The sequence below is a fragment of the Boleophthalmus pectinirostris genome, unplaced genomic scaffold, assembly GCF_026225935.1.
Source record: "Boleophthalmus pectinirostris isolate CB_2022bp ecotype Guang Dong unplaced genomic scaffold, ASM2622593v1 HiC_scaffold_14, whole genome shotgun sequence".
Lineage (NCBI taxonomy): Eukaryota > Metazoa > Chordata > Actinopteri > Gobiiformes > Gobiidae > Boleophthalmus > Boleophthalmus pectinirostris.
Window position 1 is genome coordinate 17,939,420 of NW_026571047.1, and position 13,789 is coordinate 17,953,208.

General features: G+C 37.7%; 2 protein-coding genes across 2 annotated transcripts in view; one reads left to right on the forward strand and one right to left on the reverse strand.

Annotated features, from left to right (window-relative positions):
- The first annotated feature begins 706 nt into the window (after nucleotides 1-706).
- LOC110154355 (testis-expressed protein 47) lies at nucleotides 707-3,595 on the forward strand. Its single transcript, XM_055149978.1, has 9 exons — nucleotides 707-831; nucleotides 969-1,041; nucleotides 1,396-1,499; nucleotides 1,576-1,640; nucleotides 1,837-1,915; nucleotides 2,000-2,128; nucleotides 2,283-2,421; nucleotides 3,061-3,136; nucleotides 3,312-3,595. Exons 1-8 carry the CDS (start codon nucleotides 724-726, stop codon nucleotides 3,096-3,098), a joined length of 735 nt encoding a protein of 244 aa, XP_055005953.1. The 5' UTR covers nucleotides 707-723; the 3' UTR covers nucleotides 3,099-3,136; nucleotides 3,312-3,595.
- LOC110154283 (rho GTPase-activating protein 44-like) overlaps nucleotides 3,574-13,789 on the reverse strand; it is a 77,372-nt gene continuing 67,156 nt past the window's right edge. The window contains 6 exon segments of the mRNA XM_055149976.1: nucleotides 3,574-6,550; nucleotides 8,486-8,869; nucleotides 9,225-9,340; nucleotides 11,333-11,827; nucleotides 12,748-12,799; nucleotides 12,802-12,905. Coding sequence (XP_055005951.1) covers nucleotides 6,393-6,550; nucleotides 8,486-8,869; nucleotides 9,225-9,340; nucleotides 11,333-11,827; nucleotides 12,748-12,799; nucleotides 12,802-12,905 — 1,309 coding nt within the window. The 3' untranslated portion in view covers nucleotides 3,574-6,392.

The window sequence follows — 13,789 nt, forward strand, 5'->3', positions numbered from 1 at the left end:
ATACGTGGTGTAATGGTTATTGCAGTAGCTGGCAAGTATTTGTTGTTTAACTGTAAACAGAAAAACTCACTTTTCCCACCAACTTGATATCGGGTCGTTCTGACGTCATTAGAGCGCCTGCGCCTGTTGCCGTGGTAACCAGCCCAGCCCTAAACATCAGAGTTTATATAGTTTATGTTTATCACCTTTAGCATCATCATGTCAGACATGGTGATGCCTGCAAAAAGGAGAAAAGGCCTGACTTTAAAACACACAGACTTAGAGGACGAGCAAGAAAACCGACCACGGTCAATGTTCGAGGTGTCTTTAGAGAGAATGAGAGAGGTTTGTAACTTTCGGCCACGACTAGCTAACGTGTGGTCTGTAAACAAAACTCTTTCACAGATAAAGCTAACAGCATTTAACAGTTAACATTTTAAGAATCTAAAAATATTAATGAATACATAGTCTAAGTTAATGCGTAATTAAACACAATAAACACAATTTAACAATTAAACTCAGGATCCAAAGTGGTTAAAATCATTAGTTAACTCAGCATAATACTGCCTTCTCACTTACCACTAGTTACTGTCTACTGCCTTAAACACCATGTTAGGAGGCGAGTTTCAAAAGACTTATAGCATCTCCTGAACAATAGGTTTCTAGGTTATTGGCTTTATAAACACTGAGGCAGACAGGAGTTTTCATTTCACAGGGGGAACTTGAAGAAGGAGGTCAGGTCAGATGGAGAGTTTGAAGGAATATGATTTTAAAATAGAAAAGAAAATAGAACATAGGACAACTTTATTTGGTGAAATAATGGCAAAGAATAAGAATGCAGAAGAAGAAGAGGTAAATGTATCTATAAAATTAGATATGGGTCTACTATAGTGTCAATTAACTTCATTTGGGGCAAAATTTTAAAACATTTGCATTTCAGTTCTTCTGTTCTGTATCTTTAACTCAATGTTGTGTTTAATTCTCCATAGAAAATCCTGCTGCAAAGGCTGTTGCTTATCGCTCGACTTCCCAATGGTCTTAGAGACAGAACAGAATTAACAGGTTTGTTCAAACTTGAATTACAAAAATGCAGCCTTTTTAAACCAGTTTATTCATTTTGGGATAAATCAAATCTATGAAAATCTGTGAATTAAACAGGCTTGCTTATTGTGAAAAGGCAGAAATGTTGCCTGTGCTGTTGGGAAGTTGAAAGGCTCTGTTGTTTGTGTTTATAACTTTCACACCTCAACTGTGAAGGACATTCCAGAGAGTCACGTTAGAGTGGTATAGGAAGTCATCCACAAAGTAACATTATAGGTCAGGCATGCACCAAAGCTCAATGACTGAAACTGGAGAGCTAGTACTGGGTTGTAAAATGCTGTGTCTGTATTTTCACTCAAAATATTTGTTTTTCAGCCCATTATGAAAACCTCAGTCTTCAACTGAGTAAACAGTTTCCAAGGGACAACATGACTGGGCTTCTCTTACTTTATCCATCATGTCTGATTCATGTCATTGAAGTGAGTAATTAGTAAGAATATGGTGGTATTGATGATTTAGTCATTACATTATTTAACATTTACTACCTTCTTTCAGTCTTCCAGAGATGTCCTTGTCACTATTTTGGAAGATCTTATAAAGCTACAACAGGCATCAGACTGGTAATGTTGCACTATTTTGTATTTTAAACTGACTGTAGCACTTTGAAATTTGTTGTTCAAATGTGCAATATAAATAAAATCATCTGTTATTATCATTATTATTATTTTGGAGAATTTGTGACTGGACTGAATTTGGATTTCATTAAGTTTTGCTAGTCACATCCTTGAAACTGTAGGGGTGTCTGTCTATTTGCAGTGTATCTCTTGAAGCGCCAAAGATTGTATTCATGGCACACAATCCTCACAGCAGGAAGTTTCAACAGTGGAGCTACAAGGTTGGTTTGCTACCTGCATTTCTAAGTAGATCTGCACTTTCTCCTTGCCTGAAAGTTTTAGTGGTATTTTTATTATTTTTTAAGCTCCTGAATGCAGATGTAGCCTCAGCCAAAGGGACCACAGAGCTGGAGAAGGAGCCCACCGAGACGCTAGTTCTTCAAGTCTTGACATCTGTGGAAACTATAGCAAAACAGCTAGAACAAGCTAAAAGGGTCAGTCTATCATTGCTGCTTCTTTTCATCAGTTGAAATCATCATCATTATTATTATTATTATTATTATTATTATTATTATTATTATTATTATTATTATTATTATTATTATTATTATTATTATTATATAAAATTATTGTTAAATTGTTCTACAGACAGAGGGTGGATCAGCATTGAAAGATCTAGGCATGGCTCCAGATGTTTTGATCACGCTGACATCTAGAGAAGATCTGCTGACGCCTCAGCAATACCTCAAGTTATATAACTCCCCTTTACACATCCGCATTGACTTTGGTAAGACTCTGAAAAATGAGCAGCATTCAAAAGGTCACCAAAACATTCTAACATTCAAATTAACCTATTGTTACCTTTTATATGGCCTTTAACCTGCCTCATGTTAATTAATTTCAAAGAGCTGTCACAGGTAGCAATAACCCATCAAAAACATACCTGTGTCAGGTTTCATTCACAAATGTTTGACTTTTATTATTAGTCTGTCTACATCTCCAAAGCTCAAAATGGTAGTTTTCAAATTAACAGCTACCTCTTACATTTTGCTCAGTAGAGATTGGCAATTCCAGAGCCAAAATTGTCCAAACGATTCAAATGAAGTTGTATGGAGTTTAAAAACACAGCAGAGAAGTATTTTCTGTTTCAGAGAAGAACTCAGCCTAAATATGCAGTGTTTGCGTGTTAAATGAGTGGATCAAACAAAACACACCTCCAGGTATGTTTGTGATGAGGAGACAACATTGTAACATTTAATGTAAGCTATCATAAAGGTTTTAAAAGAGCAAACTTGCTGTTAAATACAAATTTACATAATCTACATAAATTATATGATTTGTCCACATAGACTGAGTTTTCTTCTTAAAATATTAAGCCTTATTGGGCTTACTCATAATCTAATTCAATGTCTCCTCTTCCCTATAGGACAAGCGAAGGAAGGTCGCCCATTGAATATTGTCTAATAAGATAAAATTATAATTTATAGAACTATGATGGCAAAGTAAGTCCTCCTTTGTTTGAAGATCCTAGTTTCTTGAGTGAATACTTCTACACTGTAGCTCACTGTTGTACATCATATGCAGTCCATGTGCATTCAGCACTGTCAACATCAGTCACTTTAAATTTGATTTACTTTGCAAATCAAAAATCTAATCAAGTGTTTTATGTCCCTGCAGAGTCTTTGACCTTCACTGGAGCTCAGAGTACATTAGACCTGCTGCAAGAAAAAGGAAACTAGACCACATGAGTATCTCTTCAAATCAGCTCAAATGACTCTAGGTGTAGTGAAAATTAAGTAGTGTTACAAAAAGTACTGTGAAAACACTGCCTAACTTTCTGGAGATGGCATGTCTCTCTTGTATCAAAATATTATGTACTTTATATATGTATACTTGGAATATCTCAACAGCAATCAAAAAAGTAACAGGACAAAAAATGTTAATGTAAAAACATATTTAATAGTTTCAACATTCGGATGAGGAGTATTTTACAGTACACACTGCGTCCACTCTGTGACCAGCGAAAACAAAACATGTCCAAAAAAGGCATTTTCTCTTCCTCTTTTCAGTCCACATCATCACTAGTTTGACACAAGAGACATATTTTAGGTCTATTGTGTTCCCTTTTATTTTGGCTCCCATTAATTGTGAAAACTATTACCTTTAGTGGCTACATGCAGTGGACAAATTGTAAATAAAATGTGATATTGCAGATAGAAAATCCAAATTGAATGCTTTATTTATTTTGACAACCATTTTAAATTTCATGTGCTTTTCTTGTTCATGAAGACATTAAAATAGAAAAAGTGGTTAGTGGTAAAAACGCACAATAAATTATGACACTCAAATCAGGACAGGAATGATTATTTTTCTCTTGCAAACTCTCATCACTTATAAAAATAAATACGATCACATTTGTTTAGGACCAAAGATGAGACATTGTTCATTTCATGGTTAAAAAGCATGCGGCTAACTTTCACACAGGACAATAATGAATCATACTCCCCACCCACCCTCTCAATGTTTCCATTTACTTTGCAATACAACACATGATCAAAATGGTGTCTATGACCATTACATTCCACCTATTTGTGTAAAAAAAGGCTTTTGTTTGTCCGTGTTCAAAGGGCTTCATGCTTTCAAAAGCTGTAATACTGGAGTTTGTCACCGTCTGTCTTATATTGTTCATAAAGTTGTATTGAATGGATTTATTTACAGGTTTTATACCCTTTAGTACAAAACAAAGAGCAGCACGTTGTAAAACACAGATTTGGACAGAGACAAGACAGACCATTCACCTCAGCACAGCCAACAACAACTTACAAATTTGTGATCAGTGACAGTTTTTTATTTTACATGTTTAAAACACCAGTGTCTCATGCGGATTACAACGTGGCTGTTATGGCATTACTGTATTTGATTTTGAGTTTGCAGTAGGTATTTTGTCTGTTTTTTATCAACTGTGAAATGAAATGAGGTCTTGAGCTTAACATGTGTTTTTGTTTTGTTTCTATTCTGCATTATGTGAAGTTTATTGATCTGATTTCCCTGTGTTGCTGTGAATTCATCATCTCAAAGAACTAGCTTCCTTCAGTCGTATTTGTGGGTTCATATTTATGCATATCACATTGTCACGTTACTTTGTTTTTGGTGATTTATATCTACTGGACTTTCTTTTGAAACACAACTTGTGACTAGAGTAGATGGTATGAGTGAACAGTTTTGCCCAAGGACACAAAGGCAGTACTGGGAAATCAGATCACCAGAAAAGCAGTGAGATTGTTTTTAATTGAAAAAACTATGAAGTCAGTGCCATAAAATATACAAACAGTAACAGATAAACTTGTTAAAACTACTTGTTATTTAAGTGATTCTGGCAACATTGTGCTAGAACTACTGTATTGTCATAATGTATCATATTTATATTTACAATACAATGTTACTGTCAGCATTATCTTTTCTGTATATTATATCTGTAAATATTAAATTTCTCCCCTTCACTATATACACAACACATATGTACAGACACTATTTACAAAGCTATAGTGAATAATAATAATAATAACGCACTTAAACAAACACAATGGGAGCAGCACAGTGACTTTGAGGCCAAGTGAAGCGGATGCACCAACATAAAGTCTTACAAACCGTGACAGGTCCAAAGGCCCATCTCAAGGCAAGTATCACACCCAAAACTAACCTCGTTTTCATCTGAATTCATCAGTGGATATAGTCTGGTCCCAAGTGATTCATTCTAAAATTACTTTAAATATATCAGTACAAATATTCTCTTTAAAATAAACACTTCTGTACCTATTTCTGAGTCACCAGTAATTAGCAAAATATATTAAATGTCTTAAAACTGCTCTTGCAACCATGATGGAGACACTGAGCGCAGCATGGCTAACTACAATGACTGACTGGACTTTATCATTTTCATGAATATCTGCTCCTTATTTGTAAAGTATTTTCTCTTGCTGCCAAAATGATTTGATAATGTTCATCCTCATGAGAGTTGAGTTGCCATAATATACTGCAGACTGTTTTTTTTTTTTTTTTTTTTTTTTTTTACTTTTACTTAACATTTTCAGATGCACAATGTATCTGCCACTGTCATGATTAAATTGTCCATGATTGCAAAATTTCAAATGATTCCCTCTGGAAAGTTCGATCTATAGTCTATATTCTTATAAACCAAAACATTTGAATGATTTGAGTAGTGAGATGATCTGGGAATTGTTTTTCCAGCCTAGCTTTCCAAAAACCTATTACCACTGTAAAAACATGCAAAAACACACAAACAGAAAATAATGGCACACTCACATTGGGACACACATCAGGGATTGTTGCCACCATAATTTAGTGCTGAATCTTTCTATTGACAACCCTGAGAAAAAAGGACAAACTAGAGATGGCAACATAGGATCAACTCAAAATTTCCTAAGCGACAGATGTACAGGTTTTGTTTCTTCTGAGCAAAGAGCACTTGGTCCTTTGAGCAGCTATAGTCCAGTATTTGTGATTTAAAGGCAATATTGCAAGTGATTCAAATAAGGCAAAACATAAATAAAAAAAAACAAACAATTAAAAACCTACTGTATATGCCATGAATAAAACCAGCAAATGTAAAAACCCTATTGACCAAAAGTCCAGGACTACATTGAGATCTGACTGTGTCCTCCTTTGTTGATTCCATAGTGCAGAGATGTAGATGATGTTTTGAACAGCTAAAGCTAAATAAAGCTAAAGCCAGCAATGTCATAGCACTGTGCTCTCAGACTCCTCCTCAGACTCCGCCCCCTTGTGGCTCGATTCGTAAAATGTCAATGAGTTTCTGAAGTTTGAGATGTGAGGCATGTCGAAAATACTGTCCAGCTCCATGTTGATGACTGGGATCTCCAGGTTACAGAAAGAATCTAGAGAAGGGAAAATTGATTGACAATAAATTAAATAATTAAGTTGTGTGGATGTGGTTTTATATTTTTTTAATTGTCTAAAACTGTTTGTATTTTTGCCCAAGGAAAGTGCAAAGAACTACAGTAAACCCACTATGTCCCCATCTATGAAAAGGAACTGAAACTGACCTCCTTAAAATGACCTAAAATGTAGTTTCCATTGTGTTCTGGTTTGTTAGATTTAGCAGCGGTCTGCCCTAGCAACTTGAGCTGACCAACATTGGTAGCTGGCTAACAATATTCCCAAAACAATAAATCATCTCAACTTTCTCAGGCAGGTAGAAAGCTCAAGCAAGAAAAAATGTAGTTTGGTATCAGTATATATAAATTCAATCTCAAAAGTAAAACTGAATGCTATTTTGCCTTGCTTTTAAAACACATTGAACTTGTGCTACACTGAACATTGGGACAAACCATAGACTGTATAAAGAAGTGGACTAAGGAAGTGTGATGTCACCTATAGCATTCGGCTCCAATCAAATGAAGCTCACAAAGATAGCAGTTATAGGAGCAAATTTGGAGCCAGTTCCATATTTCGAACAGTAATTTATTTATGGACTAAATAGTGAATTAAAAACTCCAGTTAAGTGGGTTAATACGAACATTTTAAAGACAAAAATGACAAGGCTTACTGCAGCAGTTACATAGAGAGGGTTAACAATTTTTCAATGTAAAGTCAATTGGAAACAGAGTTGATGGAGCTGGAAACGCCCCCATGAACACTTCCTATTTTGAAAGTGGCGGCTAGCAGGTTATCTATGACCATTTATATATACAGTCTATGGGAAAACACAAGTCGTTTCTGTGTCAATATACACTATTTACAAACTAAAAAGCATACATTTTTCATTTAACATTTCACTATACATTTTTGGCATGTTGTGTTGATGATACCCATGTTTTGAGTGATGGACCACTAGACAATGCACAAGGGGAGTGTACTGAGGTGGGCAGTGGGGTGAGAGTGAAGGGAGAAGGGGCGTTGTAGGAAATATTTAGGATGGAAAAAATAAGTGTAAACCAAAAAAGAAGCCCTGGGTTTGAAGTGAATGGTGAATTATTATTTTTAAGCCATGCATTAGTCTCAGGCACCATGCACAGGCTTAAATCCATATTGTTATTTACAAGGGGTGTACTGAACAGCCACTGCATGTAAAAATGAAAGTAGAGTCAAGTAACCATAGAGATTTGTGTCAGAAATTGGCTTTAATCATCAAAACAAGCCTTCATTACTGAGAAAATATTGGAATTAATCTGACACAAAACGCTATTAGCAGCTTTACTCTACTCCGGGCGTGCAATTGAACTGGATGTGGGTCCAACATGGTGGAGGAGTTGGAGAGTGCGAGGAGGTGAGGGTTAACTCCTGCTTACCCTAAACTGACCCTCTGGCCTCATACCGCTGGAAGTCAGAGCAGTCGACAAAAGGGACAGTTAATAAAGTATTTAAGTGAATGGGAATATAATTATGAATCCATAGAAAAAGTCTGAAAAAATGTTAAGTTACATTTATACTAGTTAGCTGGTTCTCTAATAAAAAAAGAGCATTTTTGATGCATGAAAATAATTAGTGCAATTGTGTTTGAACATTTTGTTTGAGTTTAAAATGTTCAGCTTATTTTAAGACAATGTATTATTAATGTAAAAGTTTAAAATAGTCACAGGACAAATCAGGTTACAAATATAACTGGATTAAAATGTGGATTAAACTGTGGATTTGAATCAATTCAATGTTAAAAAGACATTGTACTGTGAATAATATGTAGACATTTTCTATTGTAGTACTTTTGTAGTTTAAAAATATGTTCTTGTCATTATTATGTCTTTATTACATATTTTTTAAAGCAGTGGAGTGACAAAGACTAGTTTATATTGATCATATGTTACTTTTCTCACCTGTGGACATGCTCTCCCCTTGCGATAGTCCATCTAGCAGCCCAGTGGAGTGGTCTAGAGGCTGTGGGCTGGTCCCAGGGGTGCTGGGGGGCTGAGGGGGAGGCAGGCTGGGTCTATTTCGGGGAGGTTTGGGCGTCGGTCGGGCCTTGGTGAGGGTCCCGGCCAGAGAAGGGGGAGAAGACAGGGAGGGCGTGGTAGCGGACTGCACCTGTATGGGGGAGCCTATGGTGGCGTAACCTTGAGGGTAACTGAAGCCGTAGGGAGAGGGGGTGCTGGGGGGAGTGGGAGATAGGCTAACCGGAGAGGGCTGTCCCGTAGACTGGTCTGAGATCGCTCCTGTCTGAGAATAGGGGGGCTTAGGTGGGATAGGGGCTAGTTTCTTTGCTGTAGAGACAAAAGCAGTAATGTTAGCTGATCAAAAAACTCCAGGAATGACTCTCAAATGCAGTCAATAATAAACCTAGGCATAAAACCGTAAATAAATGTTTTAATATGAATTCAGTCCGAGTCTACTATATTATTTTAGACTGAACTGAAAATCAAGTACAGTGCTATTGGTCACATTAATTTTCTTTTCAATAGTGATTAAAATATTTCTTTATTTGGGCTTGGGACTGGCACAATTCAGCCTTTTATATGATATTATTTCATGTTAATCTAAATTATATTACAGTCTTTAACAAAAGTTACTATAAAAACCCATGATATGAACATGCTATGGCTGATGGGTCTGATTTACCTCTTCTTAGTGAATGTGGGCTGTGCTCTGATAGCTGAGAAGGGCCACTAGAGGTCACTGTTCCCTGAAGCCCTTTCTGCCCAATCACCGGAGACAGCTCCTTGTTCTTTAGGGTGCTGAGAGGGACATAAACAAAACCAATGAGACAAACATACCTCAAACTAACATTGACACATGCATCTAAAGACCTTTTATCCTGTCAACTCTGCTTCTGTAATTATGTATTATAGATCACCGTAGTTTAGTCAGACTGCGTTAGTGACCACAAATGCACTCAGACATCTATACATTCTATAGGAGCCAAAGCTTTTCAAAAATCAAACTGAACCTTAATGGATATATTATTTACAGTGCAGTGCAGCCTGAATGCCAATGGGGACACGAAGGTCACAACACCACAACTAGTCTGTACCATCTGCCTGTTATTTTATTATGAAAAATGGGTGGATGAATGAGCATGCTATATTTACGACATCAATGTAAAAATGTAAAGTATAAATTATTGATGAGTTCTTTCCATGTTGTTTCTTTTTGCTTGTGAGGTTTGTTCTCGTCACAATCGGCTCTGACGGGCTATGACTCATTAACGCCCACTTTATAATGCCATTCACCCGAAGCTCTGGATTTCCTTTGTTGCCTGGTAACCGGCTTCAGAATATCCCGCCAACATGGAAAGTTATATAGATTGCATACGCTGCGTTTAAATTAAAGATGGGGGGGATAACAAAAGGTGGCAGCTCCTAATGAGTATTGATTAAGGTTGAGTGACAGGTATCTCAACACAGGAAATAAGAGAGACGGTCAAATAGGCAGGAGGAGCCCAGCCAATCCTTTTAGACACCGCTATTCAATTCACTCTATCCCTGGGGACGTTCTCTCAGGGCTGTGGGCTGTCTCAGTAGAACCCTAATGTTAACACTGTAAAAAACAAACTAAAAATACAACACAAAGACAGGTCTAAATCATTTTTAGAAACTCAATTAAATGTTTAAATGCAATTCATTGATGTTTACATAATTGCTGTATTAGAGGCAATGGAAATGTCATAAAAATAAAGCTAAGCTATATTAATCACTATTACATTTTATCAAATCCTTAAAGATGCATTGAGTAACATTTCTAGTTGAGGTCTGCCACCTGCTTGTTTCCATGGAAATGTTACTGCTTTGTCTAGAATGTTCTACACAATAGATTGAACCTAGCCTGATTCATCAGACGGTTTCACTTCGTGGAAACCGTCTGACCTCGCAGCATTAGGATTCGTTCGCTCAACGGTAGGCGGGTACTTTTTTTATTTAACCAATCACTGCTATTTGGTCATGGCGTATGTAATGCGCCAAATCCCGTGAGAAGAAGGGCAATAATGTCTTTCCTCTTGATAAAATTCACCAAATTTCTCTCTTTGTTTAAATCCTTGATCTCGGGAATCATTGCCAACACAGAATGTATGGCTTCATGTACATCCATCTCGACCGCTTTGTTTACTGTTGTGCTGTACCACAAAAGGGACCCAGACAGGAGCTTGATTTTGACGTCATGGCTTCATAGCTCTTCCTCTAGGTGAGCGGTCTACAACTTTCGGGCTTCTTGCAAACCGTCTAGTATATTCCAATTTCTGACCTAGTCGCTGGAGAGAAATTAAATTGAGCAGAGGCACTAGGTGGCGCCAGTCTGACTAGATTGAACCTAGAACCTAGACTGAATCTATCACAAAGGACACAAGCACGTTACAGCTACATTACAGTTCAGATCTGTGGCATCCCTATTCACAGAACAACAATCGAACATTCCATGGAAAGCAAATCACATCTCCATGGAGACAAGTAGGTAGCCGACCCTCCACCAGAAAAGTTGCGCAGTGCACCTTTAATTAATTCTAGCATATTTGTTTATTACTTGTTGAGGACTGTGCTATCCTGGGCAGTGTATTGACCACAAGATTTAAAGAAACTAAGGAACTGCATAAACACCAAAATGTCTACAAAAAGCATAAATTAAAATAAGAAAATGTGAAGCTATCTTATCGTAACTATTTTTGTTTTAAATAGTAGAACGATGAAGTTGAGTTGAGTAAGCTCCACTAATTAGTTTTCAGGATGTGTAGTTACCTATTCAGCCTGGTGCCTCTGTCTTTGGTACAAGCACAGGCCGACCAGGGAGGGGGGGCGGACAGGGGTGTGCTGTGGGGTCTGGGGGGGCAGTTTGGGAACAGATCGTGGCGTGTGAGAACGAGCGGAGGTTTGATATAAAGATTCGACCCGTTCGATTCAGAAGCGAGGGGCGCATGCTGGGGTTCAGACAGGGATTTGGGGTTAGAGTTCACGTCCAGAGAGCAAAAAGCTGAGAGCGAAGGGGGGCTAAACACGGACCAGCGCGGAGGAGGGGAGGGGCCAGGCGGGGACACACACTCTGGGTTAGAGGCAAAGGGGCGCATACTCGGGGGTGCTCGGGTGTAGAAGTGGTGATGGGGGGCAGAAAAGGCAGAGCCGGAGGAGGAAGAGGAGAGGGAGGAGGAGTAAGGGTAAGGGGGCGGCGGTCTTTCCTCATCGGGAGAGGGGTACGTGTAACAGGAGTCCGACCAATTCGAGGACGCATCATCAGAGCTGCAATGATAGAAATAGTAAAAGGGGTTTGCAAAGAGGACAGCGCCATTTTCAGATTAAGTGGAGTTTATTTTAATGCAAAAGTATAGAAAGAGGGATATTCAGGTGGTGACGATCATTTAACAGTGACGAAGGGGGAGATAAGTGCACTGATATTTTGGGTTGGGAAGAAAAAAAGCAGCAGGCATAAAAAATTAAGTTAATATGACCATGCGTTTAGTTACATAAAACATACATACAACATACTATCCCTTTAGCATGAGTGTATTGTGACAATGAAAAGGTGTTTGAGATGTTTGAGTAAATTAAAATAGAAAACATGCAATACTGTTCATGCAGTGGACTGTAGCCAAACCCAGTTTACACAGAAATTGTTTTTAGACAGAGAAAGACAGAAGAGAAAACACAGCAAATGTAATATCTAAAAACATTAAATTAGCTTGAATGTGGAATATTTTGATTTGAGCGTTGGACTTGTAATCAAGAAAATTAAGTCACAGATATGAAGTTTAGCGAAACATATTTCACATATTTTACTCAAATCAAATTAAATATTCTTAATTCAAGTAATCTAGATGTGACTATTTGAAGGGAGGAAAAGATAATCCACAGTACAACACATGATTATGGAGATTATGGAGGTTGAGAGTTTGGTACCTACAGTACTTAACAAATGCGTCAGTATATACTAAAGTACAACCTCACAACATTTAAGCATGACATGCAGTGATGAAATGCAATCATCACACATTTAAAAATAAAAAAGTTAGCAGACAGCCCAAAAGCCTGGATCTGGAGTAGTGGGGCGCAGAGGACGGGGTAAAGAGTTAAGTGGAGGTGCAACGTTTGGGGCAGTGCGCGGGATGGGACCATACGGACTGGGAAGGGGGGCTATACACTGGCTATACACGGGCTCTTACCTGGCACGGTCGCTGCTATTGGGTGGAGGGGTTGGGAGGGGGTGACTGAGCGCTCGTCAATGGGCGGGGTGGGTGGGTGCACGTGGGGCGGCGTGGATGAACATTTACGCGAGCCCCTGCGTGACACCCAGGAAGTGTCCATGACCCTGATGCCCATGCTGCGGTGGGACAGAGAGGCACAGCCAATCAGGGGATGGGACACTGCTTTTAAAGGGGGCAGGGAGGGGCGAGCTGGGTGATTATTTTACTTCGCTTTTAAGAGAGAAACTTCCTAAGTCTTTTTTTCATACTTCAGACATTTAAGATAAATAAAACTCTTGAATATTTAAGTGTGCCTAAAGGTGGTTTTCAGACTTGAATGTGATGATGATGATGATGCAAGAGTCAGATTGCCATATTGGTAAAATATTGATATTAATAAAAGATAAACTCCTGATTCTACTAAGTGACACTAAGTAAGTATTACAACAAAAATCTGCATTTTAACAATATTCAATATACAATATATTTCCTTCGGGATCAATAAAGTAACTCTCTCTCTATTCACTTTAGCTCTCCCCTATCTGTATCTGAAATTCTGTGATGTATTCTGAAACACAGTAATATGGTCTTTTAAATGTTGAAATAGTCTGAATTCTAAAACTGTTAACATATAAATGCTCAGTAAATGCATACTGATTTACTAAAACTAGACTACATAAAAAATATGTAAATTAAGATACTTATTTTTAGATCTGTATTGCAATTACCTCAAAAGAAGTCTTGTAGTAAATAATTCCATTTATAACCAAGGTTGCCTGTAATTGCGGGCTATAAAACCACATTGAATCAGCAGGAACCAATTACAGGTTTACACAATAAACTACCACTGTTGCCAGGGAATATAAACAACATAAATTGTCTAAAAGACTTTCAGTGATAATGATCTGAAACATAGAATTGGGAAACTCCAACTCAAGAGTGGTTTGAAAGAAAGAGAACAAAAGGATGGATGAGTGAATGAGTCTTTACAACAGTGTTATAGAAAACAACGTCAACATTA

Coding starts and splice junctions, on each gene's coding strand:
- LOC110154355 (XM_055149978.1), top strand. CDS start 724: ATGGAGAGTTTGAAGGAATATGATTTTAAAATAGAAAAGAAAATAGAA. Junction 832..968: donor AGAATGCAGAAGAAGAAGAG/GTAAATGTATCT, acceptor AATTCTCCATAG/AAAATCCTGCTGCAAAGGCT. Junction 1,916..1,999: donor TTCAACAGTGGAGCTACAAG/GTTGGTTTGCTA, acceptor TTATTTTTTAAG/CTCCTGAATGCAGATGTAGC.